Source organism: Myodes glareolus, chromosome 21 (genome assembly GCF_982192425.1).
Source record: "Myodes glareolus chromosome 21, mMyoGla1.1, whole genome shotgun sequence".
Classification (NCBI taxonomy): Eukaryota; Metazoa; Chordata; class Mammalia; order Rodentia; family Cricetidae; genus Myodes; species Myodes glareolus.
In genome coordinates, this window is record NC_142046.1 from 27,080,389 (window position 1) to 27,102,229 (window position 21,841).

The 21,841-nt window shown below is 36.5% G+C and overlaps 1 protein-coding gene across 2 annotated transcripts in view; it reads left to right on the forward strand.

The window, feature by feature from the left end:
• The window catches only part of Kynu (kynureninase), a 134,619-nt gene that overhangs the window by 29,460 nt on the left and 83,318 nt on the right, over nt 1–21,841 (forward strand). For both annotated transcript variants that reach the window (XM_048425848.3, XM_048425849.3), the window contains exons 3-6: nt 832–952; nt 9,219–9,301; nt 19,963–20,024; nt 21,466–21,537. In XM_048425848.3, coding sequence (XP_048281805.3) covers nt 832–952; nt 9,219–9,301; nt 19,963–20,024; nt 21,466–21,537 — 338 coding nt within the window. The remainder of the gene's footprint in view (nt 1–831; nt 953–9,218; nt 9,302–19,962; nt 20,025–21,465; nt 21,538–21,841) is intronic.

Here is a 21,841-nt window from a genome sequence, read left to right on the forward strand (position 1 = left end):
CTTGGGGATGACTATGCCTTATTGCTACCCCTAAAACAGACATGAATGATCATCCATTCTGTTGGGCCACATCCCCTGTCTCAGTCATGCTATAGACCACATGCAGAGATTGCAGACAAATGTGACGCTATTGGCATCTTCATTGTGAATTCAATGAAGTTTTTTCATGTTGGTCTTTGTATTTCTCGGGTCCTAGGAATTGAAACCAGTAGCCATTATTATTAATATGTTCTTTTCTCCATGGTCTTAAAGAAGACTTAAACATAGGAATTGTTTATTTATTTGTTGGACTCAAGGCTAAGACCTGAGATGGGAAACAAAGCAAAGTTCTGGTCTAGCTGAAGGAGAAAAAGACGTATTTGTGCAATCTTTAGTTTATGACGTTTGTACTACACATGTGTATATCTAGACACAGGCACAACTCCAATAGCATTATAATGACACCCATTAATTCAGAGTGTACTTTGCCTAAGTTGTGGAAAGCTAACACAATTAGACAGGCAATCATATTTCCTATAGAAAAATGTGCTTAAATCTTCCCAAAGCCTTTGGCTATTTGTGATTGGAAATGGTTGCTAATTTAGATTTCTTCCTGTAGCGCAATAGCTGGAGAGATCTCCATGTCACCTCTGTGGGTTTAAGTTATGTTTTAGCGTAAAACACAAAAGGTTAATTACTGTTCAGAACCTGATGCTTCTGTGGGAGTAACTGCAAGTTATTTATTATCCTTCCTCCAGTTAATTATGCTAATTGTGGCGGATTTATGATGTCAAGTGCAAGAATGTTAATTAATTTAATAAGCACATTTTTTTGTACTTTCTTCTGTTTCAGTTGATCCATCTTTAGTGAATAAGGATGAAAATGCCATCTATTTATTGGGAAATTCTCTTGGCCTTCAACCAAAAATGGTTAAAACATACCTGGAAGAAGAGTTAGATAAGTGGGCCAAAATGTAAGTACCATGTTTCAAAGTATAATTCTATATCTGACAGAAGAATTTTGAAAAATACAAAAGGTATCTAATTTGGGCAAGTTAAGCGCCTGGCATTTTAGGATAGAGGAAAACCTAATAAACCATAATTATCAATATTACTATATTTTGAGGAAATAATTTAAAGTCAGACTAAGGCCAAATGATAAATATGTGATGGAGGGAGAGGAACACAACATACTTAAGCTTTGATCCTCTTTCCTACATCTGAATCAGTGTACCCATTTTATTTCCCATGCTTAATAACCAGCAAAGAAGTTAATTTACAGTTTCGAGTGTTTTATGATTTACTCATGACTAAGTGAACAACGTAAAAATATGGAATCCAGGCTTGTTAAGGTGACATTAGGTTAGAGTCACATGTGATCATGGATGTACAGAGTGAGGTGTATTGTCTGATCTTAGCATTTTTAAGCTCCTACGATTTCCTCTTGTGTTGACAGTTTAAAGGCTTCTATTTCCAGGCATGCTCTATATGAATTCTTACAAGAACACTGTTTCTTTCAAGAGCTCTGTGTATTCCTGTCGTCTTCTCACGACTAACCCTTCCTCTTTCTGCCTTTCCTGAGTCCTTTTCTGTAAACTAGCCTTCCCAACCATGCATTACCTCTGCCAAATGTCACTATATTACAAACACATCTCTTTAAACATTTAAAACTTTTTCATTATGACCCTACAGTTATGCATATTGATGAGGGTATCACTGTGATATTTTTATATATGTTTATAATATGTACAGTCAACTCAAGGTAATTGAGTTTCCCATCTAGTTATCACAGTTTATTGTGAATTATGATTCCATCCATTTTATAAAACACCAGAATTTATTACTTCTGTCTAACTGAGTTCAGATACCCATTTTTAACCCTCTACAATTTCCGCTTGGGAAGACAATGTAGAGACATCGATTTTCATTACTTTCATTTTTTCTTATTTTCTTAGAAAAATAATCTGGCTTTATTAATCTTCTTTCTTTCCATAATAATTACTTATAAAACTGAAATGAGATATATTTGTTAAGTATTGATTTTTTTGTCTTATTCCTGAAATGTAAACACTTAAGTATTTTTAAACAGCCCCAAAATATTTTTAAATGTTTTCTCTGATCATTTGAAAACAAAAAAAAAATCATTATGGAAATGAGTCCCACTCAATGATCAGAAAACGTTTCAGAAAGATGAAGTCACATTAAATACAAATTCTGGAGTAGGCCATTTGGTGCTCATAAAATTTCATGTTTCATAGCCTTTCCACCTTCTTTGTGCTCTGTCATTGAGGGAGCCCTTTAGTTCTCACCCCTAAGTGAGGACGGCTACCGTGACTCTCAGGTAGCACTGCAGAGTTCTCAGTTTTCATGGTTAAGAATGAGGACTCTCAAATTAATGCAGGGATGATGGAATGCTTATATAATTTATTAAGCATGTGATAATTTCATCTGCCCAGGCTTTTATGTGTAAGTTTCAAAACACACATCACCACATTTGAAAGCATTTTGGACTAGCGGGTTTTAGTATTTAATAAAAGAGGGTCACAGTTAATAAAAATGGCTGATATTCACGTTGGTCCTTCATGTTTGAGAGCAGCATTAAATGGGATGATTTTGCACTTTTGAAAGTGTCTTTCCACCTTGAATACTCAGGCAGCCAGGCTTTGCATTTTTAGGCTCCAGGTATTTAAAAGCTGCTGCCCTGCTGCCCCATTTATTCCCCATCACACCTCCAACCAGGGAGGGACCGGCTGACAATGGTCGGGATGTTAAAATTCTGTGTCAGGAAGCCGCCTGTCTCTCAGAGCATCGTCCATTGTTGCTTTGCGCTTTCATATTTTACTTTGTGAACGCAGACAAAGCCAGAGCCCTAGCTACATTCTCCTATTGCTCATTAGACAAATGACTCACAGAGGAGCACACTTTAAGGCTGAAGGCAATGAAAATTGTATTGAAGGCCTTTTCCAGGCCAAAAAAGATCCGCCCACTTTTGCTTTGATTGCCTGATGTGCCCTTTTTTCTCAGCCCTGGAGACCTAGGCAACCTTGGGGCCCTGCTTGCTCCTAAATAGCTGCAGGGTTGCAGATGTGCAGTTATTCTTCTGTTCCTTCCTCCCTTTGCCCACACATCTTTGATCTGAAAACAGTTTTTATTTGTTTTTTGCTCCCAAAATATTCAATTGAAAGCCCCACTCCTAGACTTTTCCGTATGAGACTCTGTAGGAAAGAATCTTTTTTTTTTTCTTATCAACTGAGTTCCAAACTTTTTGACAGCCTGAGAGCTTCTTGAGAGAAGGCAGGTTGGACAAGCACAAAGAAACTGGTTGAAGAACTGTGCGTGAGGGATAGCCGTAGGGATTCATGGGAAACAGGAAGCACTGCGGGATCTTGCACAGCTGTGCTGAAGTTTGTGAGTATTCTGGGATGGGTGCTTCCAGGAAGAACGTTAGGAAACTGACTGTGTCCTTCTCAGTTTGAGTCTGTGACAGCCTTACCTTAAGGAGCCTTTTACTCAAGTGCAGCTGGTTTTTTGTTTGTTTGTTTTGTTTTTAAAGTTGCTTTATGTGCACACATTTTCATTTAAACAACTGTGTCGCTGTGATAGGTTGTCAGTCTTTTCAGTTCCCTTCCTGATGACTATTCTGGTTCTTTTGCTAATCCCATTGTTGCATTTGCCTCTAGATCTGGGATTCCCCGGTAGTGTGGTAAGCTTTTAAGGCATCTGATGTTGCCCTCTCTGCATCCTCCAGACATAATTTTGATCTGAGGCTCAAGCCACATCTGTGCCTCTTTCATTTGTCCAAGAGAAGATTCTCTATCAAAAAAAAAAAAAAGCTACAAGCTTCATTATTTTTCCCTTAAAAAATTAAAATATAAAGTGATGTTTCACTCTGGAATCTTCATATAGAGTTTAGTTTTGTTGATTCTTCTTCCTCTACTTCCCTCCCCTGACCTCCTGCTCTCGGGCTCGTGTCATTCCATGCACAACAATTCCCTCTCAGCTTTCATAGTTTATGTATTCTGTTACTCTAGTCTACACTCCAAACATGTTATCCACTATACAGTCCCTTTTCTAGTTTCATGATCTACAGCCACATTCATGTTCATATATAGTCTTATGTGATAGAGAGAGTACACTATTTCTCTTTCTGAGTCTGAGCAGTTTCATATAATATAATGATTTTCAGATTCCTAGTTTTAATATAAATTTCAAGATCTCATTTTCTTTAAAGCCAAGTAAAGTTCTTTTGTATGTATGCGCCACATTTTTATTATCTTTATCTCTTTTTTTAAAATATTTATTTATTTGTTAGGTATACAATATTCTGTGTGTATGTCTGCAGGCCAGAAGAGGGCAGCAGACCTCATTATAGATGGTTGTGAGCCACCATGTGGTTGCTGTAAATTGAACTCAGGACCTTTGGAAGAGCAGGCAATGCTCTTAACCACTGAGCCATCCCTCCAGTCCATATCTTTATCTCTTGATAGAAATCTAGCATAGGTCTCTTCCTACTGCATAACAATGAACACAGATATACAAGTATCTCTATACATGCTGCGCAGTCCATTAGAGTAGTCCACAAATGGTATTGAATGGTAAGAAGTGGGAGGTCTTTGAATTCTGTGGAAGCTTTCTCGCTCAACTCAGGTGGGTTTTGATACAGAAGTTAGAGCAACAGAGACTCATGGTCACACAAAACGCTGCTGAGTCAGTGGCTCGCAAATTTTAAAAATGGAATTCACAGAGTGCAGAGGGCGACTTTTAGGTACGTGTTCGATGTTAAGGAGTTTAGGGTAAAAAGGGTCAACATCTTATACAACAGGAGTGCGGGAGCCAGTACATTCTGACTGGATGAGGTGAAATTTCAAAGTAGTTTTTATTTACATTTTCCTGATAGTTGAAAAAGTGAAACAGTATTTAAAATATTTGTGGGTTTCTTGTGCTTCTTCTTGAGAACTGTCCAGTTCACTGCCCTATTTCTTGATTAGCAGATTTCGGTGGGTTAATTTTATAGGTTCTTTAATTTTGTAGTTCTTTGAGTATTCTAGATATAAACACTGTGTCTAAAGTTTAACTGATAAATACCTTTTGCCATTCATTTGCAGCCTGTCCTGAGGACTGAAAGTTTTACTATGAAAGTTTCAAATTTACTAAATAGTCTAATATGAATTAGACTAATATAAATAGTCTAATATGAATTAGATGACTATTATAAATAGTCTAATATGAATGAGGAACTGTTTTTAAAGATTGCAGCCTTAAGAAGGTTGCTCAGGAACCAGTAGTTCAAGTGCTGCCCCTCTTAATACAGACACACTGATGTTTACTTTTAAACTTATTACTTCTGAAGAATTATATCTAGTCTCTCGTTGTACACAAATGATTTCTTCTACACTTTCTATTTATTTAAAAGAATTGCATTCCCCCACCAAAGTTCAATAGGAGCTTTGATCTCTTATAAAATAACAATAGAAAGGATTACTTTCTAATTTGACTTTCAATTATGAAATTTCTAAAGTAGATCTGATCATTTCAAATTTAGTTTAATTTAATGTGTCTGTTTTGTCAAATGAAATTATTTAGGCAATTCTATCATTTTGAAATAGGAAAATGGTAACATAAATAAGCTCATTTGCTATATAATAATTATCAGCGTAAAGTTTCTACTGTTCTGAATGTTATATCATGAACCTAGTGTCCCATCACTCAACATGCTGAAGCAGGAGAAATGAGTAGCTGAGGATACCCTTGGAAATAGAGCAAGATATTGTTTCAAAAAATGAAGAAAGATATTCTATAATAATAAGAAATAATAATGTTCTTCAATACCACATGTGTGAACAAGGATAAGCTATCTGCTTACATGATTTGGGGGACTGTTTTATATTAAATATTTACTATTTGTCTGTGTGGTGGTTTGAAAGAAAGTGGCCACCAAAGGGAATGGCGCTCTTAGAAGGTGTGGCCTTGTTAAAGGAAGTAAATCACTGGGTCTGCAGGCTTTGAGGTCTCTTTTGCTCAAGCTTCATTCAGTGTGACAGGAAATCAACTTCCTGTTGCCTGCAAGATGTAGGACTCAGCTCCTCCAGCAGCAGATCTGCCCACATGCTACCATGCTCCCTGCCACGATGATAATGAACGGATCCTCTAAAACTGTAAGAAAGCCTTCTCAATTAAATGTTTTCCTTAGAAGAGTTGTCATGGTCATGCTGTCTCTTCAGAGCAATGGAAGAAACCCTAAGACAGACTGCATTATTTTAAAGAGAGCAATATGTTAATTATCATAATGATTAACTTCAGTTAGAAGGCAAAAACATCATCAATCCTGAGTATATTGTACATTGAGAAACACGCAATGCAAGCCATAGTATTTAAGTCATCTGCATTCTCAAATCAGCTAGATAGATGTTGTCTTCTGTTTTTCCCATGAGTAATACCTGCTATGGTTATGCTATCCTTTTGCAAAAAAAAAAATTGACAGTTTAGGTAAAATTAGTTAAAGAGGAAAAGTCCCATTCATTTATACTTCAGGAACATTCCAGCTGGCTGACAGAATGATTTACACGCCAATGTGTTTGTGGACAGTGCAGTGAAGGAGACCAGGGAAATTTTCATCTGAAGACACCTATAACAGTTTTTAATCCAGTTATGAATTTCTTCCTTTAAATAAAAAGGAACACATGAAAAAGAAAATACCAATTTCAGCGTTGTTGTTAGCTAGTCATCAGTTGGGCCATGGATAAACCTTCATTAAGAAAGGCTGTGGAAATTTACTTATTTGCTGACAGGAAAAGCTTTCTAAAATAGGGCCACTTCTCATTTGGTAGGATGGGTAAAATATGGTCCTATTTTAAAAAGAATCCAAGTTTCTATTAACTTCTTAATTAGATGTTCTATCCTCTAATTTCATGAGCAAATATTGCTCATAGCCACCTTACAAAACACCCCACTCCTGGTAATGATTAATATTGTAATATGGGTTAACTCTTCGTATTTCTTTCTCAACATTTGGAAAGGATTGCAGCTGTGTTAGGCTTATTTTAAGCAACTTTGAATGAAAGCAATCTAGCAACTTTCTTAACTCTAACACACATGTTTATAACCACGCTTTAATTTGCATCAATTCTTCCTAATGACAGGACACTTTACTTTGGGTTTATTCGGATAAAATGTTCTAAACACATTTCACTGCCCCAGGCTAGTGGCTTGACAAAATGAGGAAGTAGTCTTAGTGTGTAATATTTTAAAGAGAGGGAGATGCCAAAAGCCTTGGAGGGAGAAACATATCCCTAAAGATTATTACCATGGTGTCTACCAGAGTGAGAAGTAGGTGGCATAATATTCTGAGATATAAATTCTCTGAGGCAGAACGTAGAATTTTACTACCTCGATGTAATAAGATATATTGTGCTATCAGCAAAGGCCAGGGAGCGCTATGTGATTAAAATAAAAAAGGATCCAAGTATCTGCCTTTAACTACCATTTAATGATAACGATTTTTGCCTTTAACATTTATATTGGAAGTCCAGAGAGGCAAGCTGCAGGCTCTCTAATAATAATGTGAATAATAATAACTAGCGATTGAATTGCCCTTTCCTTCCTCCTAGTTCTTAGCAGCCTATGTTTATTCACACAGAAAGACCTCCTTCTTCATCTCGGTTTATATGGTAATGGAAATATTAGCTTAAAGATTCCTGTTATGTACCACATGTTGATGAAGGCAGTTTAGCATTCGATTTACATTAGAGGAGATGAGTCAGCAAGGGAATATTGTGTATCCATCTTTTTTATATGCTATCTCATTTACTCTTCCTGCCAACCCTTTAAAGAACATATCGTCATTCTTTTATTTACTTTTACAGATGTGGATAATTAGCCCCTGAAAGCGCCCAATAAAGGAGGTTTCCCTCCAGGAGAGACCTGAAGTGGACTCATACTATATGATAAAAAGCCAACTGTCCAACATTTAGAATGCATTTTTTTGGTAGCATGGTATCAAATGTGAAGGCATTCCCCACTCACTATAGGTGGTAAAGAATTTCAATAAGTGGACATAATCCTTTACTTCCCTTAGACTAGAAAGCACAAGGAGTAGCCTTAGTTCCTAGGCTACAAGACACCAAGCAAAGACCAACCCATTTTAGAGTTATGGAGAGCATGGGCAGTGAACGGCCCTCTAGATGCTCCTACAAATGCTTTGACTTCAATCTCCTCCACATTTTCATGTGTATTATTCTTCCTCATTTGATGGAAATTTCTGGATACTGATGCACTCTTTTGTATTTTCTGATTTCCCCTTTTAAAAAAAGCTGCTAAGTAATTTGCTACAATAATAAAATTGAACTGGAATATGAAAGGTCAATATTTAGTAAATGATGGGGGCATGGAGTATTGACTATGTTATTATTAAATGTTGCTATTTGTATAAAATATTATCACAAGTGTAGTTATTTTATGTACTTTTATCTTGTTAATAGATTTTGATCTTCAAAAATAAAATAGGATATGTATTTTTGTATAGATACTGCTGTAGATTCTAAGTGCATAAGTAGAGTGTCCAAACAGTTTTGATAATTTCAAAATAAAGAAAAAAAATAGTAGCTTAGGCTGGAAAATGTTTTTTAAAAAATCAAATATCACATGGATAATCTTCCATCCACAACAGTAAAAAATTATAAGCAGTAAAACAATGATGATTCTTAAGCATAGAGTATCCAGGTACCACTTCTTGATTTTAAAAAAGCTTGACTTTTAACATGATTGGTTAAGCCTGGCAAAGACACGTGTGTTGGTCACCTGCCTTGTCATTGTGTCAAGTACCTGAGCAGAATCAACTTTAAGAGGCCAAGACTGGTTAGAAGTTATGGTTTGAGGATACAGACCATCATAGTTGGGAACACGAGACAGTGCCAGCAGCTCTCACCTCCTGTGACAGGAACACCAGACTCTTGGTCTCATCTGGGCACATTAGCAAACAAAGCGGGACTGGCCTGTGAACCTCAGGTTTACCCCTGAATTACCTTCTTCTTCCTGCTAATCTCTACCTTTTAAAGGTTTTATTACCTCCCAAAACAGGGCCAGCAGCTTAAAAGCACATGTTCTGTTACATGAGCCAGTACAAGACATGTTACCTCTAGACTAAAACATTACACACAGAAGTATCTTACTTGCTAATATTTGAAAGCAAAATCGGCCACCAACACACAACTAAGAAATGTTTATGTCCCTTTTCAATTTCAGGGGAGGCTATGGTCATGATTTCGGGAAACGTCCTTGGATTAGAGGGGATGAGAGTATTGTAGGCCTTATGAAGGACATTGTGGGTAAGTACAAAACACAGTGAATATTTTTTTTCCAAAAGAATTGTGAAGATATAATTTAGTTTAAAAGTAAGTGATAGATCTTCCTAACATCCTGATTTTCTAAGTTAACCAAAAGTAAAAAAAAAAAGTACCTTCAATATTATTATCCACAGGTTTTTATGAAAAATATAATATCAATATACAAAGTACAAAAATAAATATCTGTTATTCTTAGCTCTTTTAAGTATCTATATGTTTATTTAATTCTTTATTTTGTGTTACTGGGGACGGGTCCCAGTTCCTCACTCAAAATATCAAGTGTTCTCCACTAAATTGCCCCCAGACCGCCTAGGTCTGTGCTTGTTTTTAACACAGTCTTCCTCGGCAACCGAGGCTGTCTCAGAATTCTTGCCTTGATCTCTTGTGTGCTGGGATTATAGGCTTGTTCAGCTTCTTGTATGCTTTGAAACCCCTATTTATCACATTCTATAAGAAAAAACACATTTTATTAATTTATAATCAAATAATTAAAATATGTATTATAATGCTATTACACGATAAGCATTAATTTTTATTAATAAATGCATTTAGTGTAAAACACTAGAAGGACTGTTTCAGATTTAGACTCACCCAGGTAAAGAAACCAAGGAGGTATTGTGTGGGTCTTAAGTTTATGGTTAATAAGGCTGCATAGTGTGATCCCTTCCTATACTTGAGTAGCTTTACGAAGAAACAAATGGACAATGTTTTATTGGTGTGTGTGTGTGTGTGTGTGTGTGTGTGTGTGTGTGTGTGTGTGTGCGTGCTAGAATAAAAATGACCTCATAAGATCACATATTTGAATGGTTGGTTCCTAGTGGACTGTTGAAGAAGGCTTAGGAGGTTTGGCCTTTTTGGAGAAGCTGCATCACTGGGTGGTGGGCTATGAGGTTTCAAAAGCATGTGCCAGGCCCCATCCCTCTCTGACTCTTGCCAGGATGCAAGCTTTCAGTAACTGCTCCAGACCTGTCTGCCACCATGATCCCTGCCAAGGTGGTCAAGGACCCATCTTCTGAAACTGTAAACAAGTCCCAATTCAATGCTTTCCTTTGGGTGTGCCTTGGTCATGACATTTCATTATAGCAATAGAACAGTAATTAAGTTTCTCTCTCTCTCTCTCTCTCTCTCTCTCTCTCTCTCTCTCTCTCGTGTGTGTGTGTGTGTGTGTGTGTGTGTGTGTGTGTGTGTGTGTATACATGAGTAGATGTGTCTGCAGAGGCTAGAAGAGGGCTCAAGTCCCCTAGAGCTGGAGTTCCAGGCAGTTGTGAGCTATCCAACATGGGTGCTAGGAATGCATACTAGGTATTTTGTAATACCTTTAATTATGGAGTCATCCATTCATCCCAGAAACTTTAACTGTAATATGATTGGTGATTGGTACTATTTTGTGGCATAATGAGTTTCTGCAATTAAAATTTTTGTATTCTATTGGTAGAATTCAAGATATTTTAGATAGTAAATTAACTTTTTATTTCGTTGCCTTAAATATTTGGCATTGGCTGAAATTTATAATAGCTTGTTACACTTTTCCAATTTTTGGAACATTTGATGTACTTTTGGAAATACCCAGTTTTCAAGTGGTTTTGAAAATCGCACACCCTTATCAGAAAGCATAAAACCATCTTTATTTTTGTTTCATTTGATTCTGGGCAAGTAATTTGATGATTCAATCAGCATGATGACAATTGGAATTAGAGCAGAGAAGTAAGACTCAAATGCAGAAAGGCTGATGCCAAACCCCTAAAAAAATGTAATAAATAGAATATCTTCTCAAAAAATAATGTATGATTCTTTGTTAGAAATCCCAAGGCTGTAGTGAGGAAGAATTAAAGCAAAAAAAGTCCCTGGTTTTCTCTTGGATACAAAACAAAATTAATATGCACATGACCACTAAAAACACAAAAAAAGCCCAGTACTTATCACTGTGACTTGGGCTACCATAGAAACTAAGTTTTTAGTTGACCAAGTACCAGACATATGCACAGAAATACATTTTATCTGAATTATCATTCAGAAATTATTTAAGGAACTGGAAAATATGCAAACTCTCAATGAGCAAATTTTAAATTCAAAACAAATGATGTCCGCGCTGTTTGGAGAAATCTATTAGCAGAATGGCAATTGCTAATTGCTTTTGTAGAAATAAACAAAAACAAATAAATATGCAATAAATCAAATTTTTAATGGAAAAGCAAACAAACAACAACCCTTTCATTACCTTGGTAATTATCTTTCAAAGGTTTAGAAATTACTCAGTCAATCAAATAGGGGAGTCTGCATGAAGATAGGAATAAAAGAGATCTATTGAGAGACTGTATACACTGTATACAAATGACCCTCTTACCCTGTATGTGGCCTTCAGGCTCCTCCTATGTCACACTGCTAGAGAAGACTGGGGGTTGGAAAGCAGGGGGAAACCGGACCCAATGAGAGGAATAACATGCATGCCAGTCAGTCCAGGCTTACATAACAAAGTGTTCAAGATGGAGACACTTTAGAAGACACCTTTTTTCTCTTTGATACCGACAGCTCTGATCTCAAAGTCACCAGGCTCTCTTACTGGCTTGCATAAGACAATTTCATATTTTCCCCTGTGGCCTTCTTTCCTGTGAGAAAGCTAGTCATATCTGATTAAGACCTTACCCGTCTGGCCTCAATTATTCTTAATTAACACAGGGGGTTGGGGTTTCACCATATGACCATGGGAAGACACATTTAACTCAAAACATACAAATGGAAGTATACTCTTCTTAGCAGCCAGAACTCACCAGGAGACTGTGCCTTCTCTGTGCTTCTAACCTCCAGGCTCAAAGAGGAGGCTGTTCCCCTGCCCAGCAACTCAGTGGGACCACCTTACTATAGACTGCACCATATATTTAATAATCATCTTCTCCATTGTAAACTAAGTCACTACGCTATCTGTTACAGAATTTGTAACTCTGATAAAAAAAAAAGTTGTGAGCAAAAGTAACCTTACTTCATTCCAATTTTATTGAGTCCCTAATGTGCGAATTTCTATTGCTTTAATGTGGAGGTGTTATGGAATCTGAATATTGAGTGCACACTGAAAATACCATCTCCGACGGCACAGAAAGATGACAAGAACAATATAAGCATATGTGCCTCTATAGACCAGAAGTATAGCTGCAATGAAAGGGCTCAGAACTTTCCAAGTGCGGCTTTCGGAGCAGCAAAGGAAACGGCTCAGAGACTGAAATCTGCAGTAAGAGCTTCTCACAAGACGCTGTAGTGTGTGTGTGTAACCTGGAGTCTGGGATCTGAAACCCAATAGCCCAGAATGCCAAAGGGCATTCAAGCTCAGGAAGGCTAGAAGTACAGGATCTCCGGCTCTACCGGGGCGTTTTCTAGGATCAGCGCTGTTGATCTGTTAGAAATCCCTGTGCACGACAGGGAAAGAAGCTCACAATCTCTTTTATAGGCAGTAGTTCCGTTTCAGAAAACCATTTGTTGAAATTTCTAACAGGTAAAATAAAGAAAACCTACAGACAAAGGTTTATATTAATTCAACATGAGATTTGTTTCTTTGGTTGTAGAATGTGCATTGTGTGTGTCTGTCTCTCTTTGTGTGGTAATAGTAGTTTTTTCAGATAATAATTCAATTCTAATCATGTTATTTTGTGTCTAGTATTTATCATGCCCAAAATGGGGAGTTAGAATGTTTATATGCAGTCCAGGAAAGTCATGAGATGATATTATTTAATGAGATTTATTTATAAAGCAAATAAACTCTACATACCTTTCCTGTGACCATTTAAAAGTTTATAGGGCTATTGCAACTCATTAAATGCACAAGCATTTTGTTGCTCACTAAGTACATGCATGTCATGTTAATAAAGAAAATTTCAAAGCAGTTACCTTCAACTGTTATTAGTAAGGAAAGAAAGGGACTGTAGATGTTTAGCTTGCTAGGAAAAGAAAATTGTTTGACAATTTTTAAATTTGAAGATGCTACATTAATTAACCTCTACTCTGTGAAGCTTTATCTAGTTTGTAAATTACATACAGTGTCATGTATTCATGTTCCAATTCATTTCTAATCCTGAAAACCAGTCCTGACATTGAGACTATGTTAACAGTCATTTGATTAAACTCTGACACCAGCGTCCCAGAGTTAGTTCACATTCCATAGGTTCAGAGTTTGATCCCTCTCTGGTGCCCCAACTTGTGACACCTGTCATAGGTCCCTACTTGGAGATTACTATGTGTATGTCGGGATTTTCACAATTAACTCTTTGGTTGTGATAACGTGACAACAATTTACAGAGCATAAGGTACACTTTCCATATTCTAACCTGCTGATTGAAAGAACCCAACCCAGCACAACAGTAAGAAAGCTCAAGACCGCGTGGGAGGGTTGCCATGAAGCCTGTTCAAGTTTACTATGCTCTTAGTCCTGCTGTGGGTCCTGGTGTGCAGTCACTGCACAAACAAGAGGTAGTAGGCTAGATGACAAGGTCAACTATCTGGTCACATGATCTTTCCCTACTTCACCTAAGTCACAGCTGGGAGTAAAGAGGCAAACATATGAGACATTTATTCTTTTCTTTGAGAATTTTTATTTGGATGTTATATTAATTAAATTAGAGATGTTTCTGTTTTCAATGTAAAAAAGGCATATAAAAGATAATTATTCTTTACATTTCAAAAGTCTATTTTGTATACCTAAAACTCAATAAAATACATAAATAATTTCCCAAAGCCTTAAATCTTATATAAAAATTATTATAGAGTTAAATAATTGGTTTAAGCAGTATTCTTAGCACTAATTTTAAAATTTAAGTAAATGTCATTCTCTAAATTATTTTTAAAGTTGTATGTAATAGAGAAATATTTATCCCTTGATATAATTAAAAAAACTATTTATTTATTTAGTATATATGCAATATTCTGCCTGCATGCCAAAAGAGGGCACCAGATCTTGTTACAGATGGTTGTAAGCTACCATGTAGTTGCTGGAAATTGAACTCAGGACCTTTGGAAAAGCAGCTAGTGCTCTTAACCAGTGAACCATCTCTCTAGCCTGTGAAGCAAACCCATAAAAACAACTGACCTGAGCTTGTGGGAGCTCATGAACTCTGGATGGAAAGCTAGGGAGCCAGCATAGGACCCACCTAGGCCCTCTACATCTGGGTGGCAGCTGTGTAGCTTGGTTTTTCGTGGGGCCTCTAGTGGTGGGACCAGGACCTGTTCCTGATGCATGAGATGGCTCCTTGGAACTTATTCGCTACAGTGGGATGCCTTATTCAGCCTTGATGCAGGAGGGAAGAACTTTGACCTGCCTCAGCTTCATGTGACTTGCTTTGTTGATTTCCATGGGAGGCCTTACCCCATCTAAGTGGAGATGGAGAACGAGTGCGTGGTTGGGGGATATGGGGAAAGTGGGGGAGAAGGAAAGGAGGGAGAGGAACTGTAGATGGTATGTAAAACAAAATATTAAAGTATGAAAATCATTTCAATGCTTACATTAGTATGAACAGTTCTTTTTTAAATCTTTTTTGATAATGTGAAAGAACAGAATTAACAAAATCTTTATTGGCTTTATTTCTGCTTTAGAATTGGGTAGCATTTCCCTGAAGTAGATGTTGTATGACAGTAATAAATATCTATTTACCCTCAGTAAGGGAACCTACAAAAGACCAAAGGAACAATACCAACAAAGTCCAATTTGGTGACATAATGAGTTTGCTGGGATTACTTATACACAGATAGTTGTATCAGTGACATCCCACGATAGCAGAGGCAGTGGCTCACAAGAGCCGAAACCTTGGAGTGCTTAGCACAGCTCTCGGGTTGCAAGTATGCTCTCCTCAGTAATTCTTTTCGCCTATTAATCTTCTGGGGGAAAGGCATCAGGGGTCTGGTAAGTGGGAGGGACTTTTCTGGCACTTGTAATATGCCTCATTAGGTCCTCAACTTTTCTTGAGAGTTTCCCAAATTTGAAGGTGCTTCCCTCAGGGATGGAATGTTTGAATTCGGAGAAAATTGTTGCAGGGACTTTGGAACTTGACTCAGTGACAGAGCGCTTGTCCAACAAGATCTAGGCCCTGGGTTCAGTCACAAACCAAAGAAACAAACAGACCAGGGGAACTGCTACACAGCACCAGAGTAGGTATTCCTATGAGTTTAGGAAAGGAGTTTGGCTTTATCCATAGAAAAGAACCAAAGAAAACCCCAAGACAGAAAGGGGAGACAGACTATTCATGGTAAACTTAGTTTGCTTTCAAGGAAGGACAGGGAGACACATTGTTTACAACAGGTGTCTGTGGGTTACATGTCCTGTGAAGGAACTAAGGCACAGGGAATGGTAGTGTGTCAATTAAAAGTGGCCCATTTGGAGCTCTGACTAACTCTCTGGTCCTGGCTTTTAAGGTTAGGTAAGAAGTTGGTTTCTCTTGGATGACTTAAAATGAGAAAATGATTTTTTTGTTTCTGATCTTTTTTATTGGAAACATAATGTGGGGGTTTGATTTAATAAGTGGCTTTATTTTACAGTTTTTTTATTGTGTTTGTCAAAGAAAAACCATACAGAATTTCCTTTTACCTTGGATACAAAGTGGTTCTAAGAGGAAAAAAAATATCCAAATTGGAAGTAACAAAAATTGTTAACAATTTCAAAATATTGTTTATCCTATACATATTACATATTCTACTGCTTTGCTCTTCTCTCTCTCTCTCTCTCTCTCTCTCTCTCTCTCTCTCTCTCTCTTTCTCTGAGGTTCATATACGTGCCTGTGTGCATGAATGTGAGTGTGTATGTGAGTGTGTACATATCCTCAGATGGAACTCAGGACCTTGCTTACAGTAAACAAGAACTCAGTTTCTTTGCCGTACTTCCAGCTTTATTGCAAATTTTGTTATTATTTATATTGTGTATAAAAAGCTTCAAAGTGTCTTCAGAAGATGATATGACTTAAAATCATGAATTAATGTAAGAAATAGTGAAGTATAGCAAAAGTCAAATTACTTTTCATTGCTAACTATGTCATAAGCAGAGAGAGAGATGTCTTCTTCTGGTCATTGTTGGATCTTCTAATTACTTGAAAGCATAGTCTTTAACTTAGCATAAGACTCTTCAAAAGCCAGCAATAAGAGGGCAGTGGTGGTTATTATGTATACACATTGAAATGTAGAGTGAACAAGAAGAGAAAGAGACAGCAAAAAGCCATATTTATTCAGATATAAAAAATTTTAATTTTAGATATGAAGAAAACCTATTAATAAAACATTTTATATAGAGCCAACATTTCCACAGTACATGGAACATGGAATAGCTTTCCCTTGCAATTAATGTCATATTATCAAGATGCTAGAAATAGATGTGCTGGAAGATTTCTGTATCATTATTAAACCTACTTCCCCTGGATACATAAAAATCACCAAGGGCCAGATACATGCTTTTGATCTTTTTAAAATGTAAAATTAATCTATTTCATTTCTGAAACTTGTGGTTGGGCATAAGAGGAACAATGATCCACGGGTGATCAACTTCAACTCTCCCAGATCCTCTTCCATGCCCTGGCCTTCTCTAGGGGCCCTAGGAATTTGTAACTAGACAAATTTCCTTAGGGCTTTGCCTAATTATAGTCATGGCATCAAATGCACAATAGCATTTGCATCTGCTTAATAAAGAAGAGGAAGGATGATACGACAGTATGAGTGGACTCTCTTACCAGACGGTAAGCAGCTTGGAGACTTGCTCTTCTCAGTTTGCAAAACTTTGAAATTATTTTGGGATTAGAGAGACAAAGAAGGAAACTGGTTATGAACCTGGCTCTGTCATATTTAATTTATGGGGAATGTCTTAAAAACGGTGCTTCCAAATGTAATTCTGAACAACAACAAAATCCTTATTTGTGAGACTTTGAGTTAGTTCTATTTGAATATCAGTTTCCAAATTGATATAAAGAAGGAAACCAATAATAGGTTCCTCTTCTCGTTGCTAAGAAGACTGTGTGAAATAACACAAGTTGCAGATTTCAAACTGTCGGTGCATTTCCTGAACAGAGCCTGTGATGGTTCCACTCACTTTAAACTCCCAGGAGCTGCCGTTGAGACAATTCTGAAATTAAAAAGCATCAGTGCATAGTAATGGCCCCATAAATATTACCTTGCTAGAATTCAATGTGAGAAGGCAGTGCTTTATTTAGCTGCCAAAAACAAGCAGGAAACACTCATACCTGATGAAGCAACTCCTATTCTGACATTTATCAAAGAAAATCACAGGTGGTCCCCTAAGGGAAAGAGCCTTCCAAGTCTTAAGCTTTCAGGAAGCTTCTAAAAAACTGTGTTCTGAATAATTTTAGGTCATGATGTTTCCTTATTAATTCAAAGAAGGCTCTTAGGACAGGAAGGGGAACAAGGAAAGGCAACTTGAAAGAGTTTCATTTAACATTAACAATTTATCTCTTAGGTAATATTGAAATATTGTAGGAGAACATTTTTTCAGAGGTACAACTTGAACCCATGAGGTCAATTAGGTAAACTTCCTTTTGAAAAGAAACTAAAAATTAGTTCAGTTGGCATTGCTGTGATGTTAAGAATAAATTATTCTTAAGTGCTTCTAGTTATAGTCACAGTAAACATTTCTGTTAGTGTTTCAAGATTTTAATTCTAGCATGCCTCCTGGGTGTACCTGAGTGTGCACATTTGCAACTTAAATAAATGGATCCTGTCTTTGGGCAGCGCTCAGCAGTAGGTTAGGGTGGCATTCAGTGAAGTGCTCTGGTGAATTTCATATGCAGTAGTCAATGTTGGGGTAATTATGCGAGGGTAAGTAGTCATTCAAAGTAGTGGGGCACTGCTGGCAAAGAATCTGTTAAAGAATGAGCATGCCCTTGAAAGTGAGGGAGAAATGCCATGAGTACGCCAGGATTGGTTCAGAACAGTGCATCTTGGGTGGATATGTTTGTGGTGTCAGAACTAGCCCATGCCAGAAACATTTTAGGTTCAATAAAAAGAATATGTAGCATGTGGCAGACCAAATTTCCCAGAACATCATAGTCTTAATCAATATGTAGTGCTTAAGCAAAAATAAATGTCTGGGTTTTACATAAAAGCTCTTCAGTAATCTTTTCCATTTCTTTGTTTTCTTCTAACAACTACTGTGTTTTCTTATCATTTTTATTTGTTTTTAAACATTTTCCCCCATTAATTCTGTTTTCTTGCAGTATTATTTTCTTTCTTTACTCCTTCTGTTTTCTGCACCAAGCTTTTTAAAAAATGGTTTTTAAAATAAATACTTATAAATAACAGAGAATCAAGCTGTTGGATAGGGTTTTATCTCAGAAGCAACAGTAAAAATAAGTTATACTACAGTATAGAGAAACAGTTAGAATAGAGCTAATAACATTTATTTTAATACCAAATTTCAAAAGGTATGTTAAATATGTAGGAGAAAACATATACTATTATATGTGATGTAAGCTTACTATGTCCATTTACCCTGTGTAGACATGTAGATGGAGATTTATTTTCCTGGCCACTTGGCTTCAAACCTAATTTTCCTTAAGATGGCCAGGGATGTTTTTAATGCCCACCACCTCTTCATCAAATGTACAACAAATAAAGAAATCCAGATAGCAAATGCAAGTAGCCTCTGACCAAAGGAAAATACAGGTTCCTCCTTGAATAGCTATGTTGATTAGGAATTAATTAGTTAAATACTCATTTCCAGTGACCTCACTTCAAGTCAACTTACACTAGAAATTATTGGGCTTATTATTCCATTGACTTCTGTGTTTCTAAAGGGAACTCGACCAGAGTTCTTTGCCTGTGAATAAAAAGTGTACAGCAAGAGTTATATATTTTCTCTGACAACTTTATGAACTCTTTGATGATCATTTCTTCAGTATTGGTGAAGAAATTATTCTTCTTAAATAGACCTAGTTTCTGGAAAGTTGAGCTGCAGAAGGTGTGAAGTATTCCTAGGTTGTCACATCCCAAGTGTAGGCTCTGTCTCCCATCTACTTCCAGTTCTCCAACCTTGGGAGTCAGGTCCTATGGTGTGTAGGTAATGAATGTCTTAATTTTGCATATGTTTTCATCAGACAGTACACATTTATAGTGTCCTTTTAACCCTATGGATGAGCAAATATTTATGGTATTTTGTCATGCAGCTCTTTTCTCTTGACATCCATGATCAATCTCATTGTAATAAAGTGAGATATGTTTGGCAGAGTTGATTTCTGTTACTAAAGGTGAACTTTAGTTTGATGTCAGGAACGACCAACTTTAAATATATGATTAACCCTAATAATATCATTTTAAGTTTATTTTCAAAAATTATACACATAAAAAGCACTCTTCGAGAATTTTGCAAACTAATAATATGATAAATCACTGTGGACTTGTGGGTCATATAAAATGATTATTATTTTGGCTCTGTTGTTCATAACATCAAAAGAGGAGTATGATTTTTAACTGTATACATGTATGTATACATTTGTATAATGTGGTAAGTGGGGCAGATGGGGATCCTCCATTTTCATAATGACGCATCAATATACTCTTATCTCTAATAACATTGATATGCTCAAGTGAAGCTCCAAAATTTTTTTCCAACTACATTCCAAACCAACAAGAAAAACCTCAAAAATGATGCATCTTTGATGATTATTTTCCAGGAGCCCACGAGAAAGAAATAGTTCTAATGAATGCTTTGACTATTAATTTACATCTCCTACTGGTAAGATTTCTTTAACATCTGTGTTTTGAGTTCTCTCATTTGCAAAATCTGAAATGTTTCTATTTTAAAATCATAAGTAAGTCTCTGATGGTTTATTTATTAATGTGTGAGATGGTCTATATTTTCACCAAAACATTCTAGACCATGATGTCATGGTTCCTTCTCAATCGTGAAAGAGTTATTTCTTACAAAGAGCTTTAGAGTAATGAGATCTCTAGAGAACAGAAGGAAAATAGTAATAGCCCTTAAAAGAGAAAGTTGCTCAGTGAGGACCCTCACTGGCAAGCTCTGAGCTTCTCAGAAAGGATGGCTCCGTATGATAAAAAAAAACAAGTTACTTGTTTCTAACATCAAAGTAAAGCACATCTTTTGTAGATGAAGTCAACTCTGCCAAATATGTCTTGCCGTTATCACAGTGTGATTGATCATAGTTATCAAGACAAAAGAGTTGGCTGACAAACTATCACAGATTAAGTGCCTTAGGGGTTTATTCATAGATAGATAGATAGATAGATAGATAGATAGATAGATAGATAGATAGATAGATAGATAGAGGGATAGAGAGAGAGGGGGGAAAGCAAAATAAATGTTACATTCTGATGAAAACACGTAAGAGTATGTTTCCAAATCATGTCTAAAAGTTCATACATCCTTAGTTTTGACTTCCAACTTATTATTTAGTGTCCCTTTAATATTAATCAAGCTTCTCAGTGTCTCTTATAAATCGTGTTTCCCTTTGTAATAATGAGGATAACAGTGTCTTCCTCATAGAGGTACAGAACCTAATGAGATAACATGTGAAAATTAATTTAGCACCCTGGACCACAAGGAGCATGCTGTTAAAACGTGTTGTCATGTGTATTAGAATCTGTGTCAAGTTTATTGTTCAGGGACTTCATGGAGAAATGAAAGGGCCAGTGAACCAGTAATGTACTTATGGATGCTGCCTCTAAGACGGACAGGGGTATCATGAGAGGGCAGAGGCATGCTTAGCTGGACCTAAACCAAAATGTCATAAAGCAAACATCCAGACAAGAAGGAAAGGTGATATAGGGAACCAAATTGGCAGTGTAAGATAGGTAAGTAAGACATGCATAAAACAAGCTATTTCAGTCTCCCTCTAGAGAAATTACCTTTAAATGCTTAAGAAGATAAATAATTCAATTAACATTTAGGTAAAGCCTTAGAACATGTTTTTTATCTGGTTCACATTTTCCTCTGAGTTTGTTTTCCATTGATAAATGTAATGAGGCAATATCTTCACCATATCCATAATTCATTGAAAACTAGGCTAATTGGAAAGGTACCTCTGTCAGATACCTTAGATGTTAATTAATTAATGTCTTTAAAATGTGGAAGCTTACAAAATGAAAGTGTGGCATAAAGGAGCAAATGAGCGAATTGTGCATTAATGCTTCTCAATAACTCTCTCTCATTGTAGTTATCATTCTTTAAACCCACACCAAAGCGGCACAAGATTCTTCTAGAAGCCAAAGCCTTCCCTTCTGATCATGTAAGGATTCCTTCAAATTATATTTATGTTCTTTCTACTCTTCCTAGCAGGACATATCATTTTCCAGACTTGAATGTTTATTCACTAGTCATTTCCAAGTAAGCTGACTAAAAAAATCTTCAAGGGCTTTTGATTTACAGTTTTTTTTCTAGATAGTAGATTTATTTCTTTCGTTCAAGCAAAACATGTGTTCTGGGAGGAAAGGACTGAATGGGGACATTGATTTATTAGTCATTTTAAAGATGTTGAGCAAATCGCTCCCTAAATCAAGTGTGGTTATAAATGTTTTATTAATTCCTGTTGC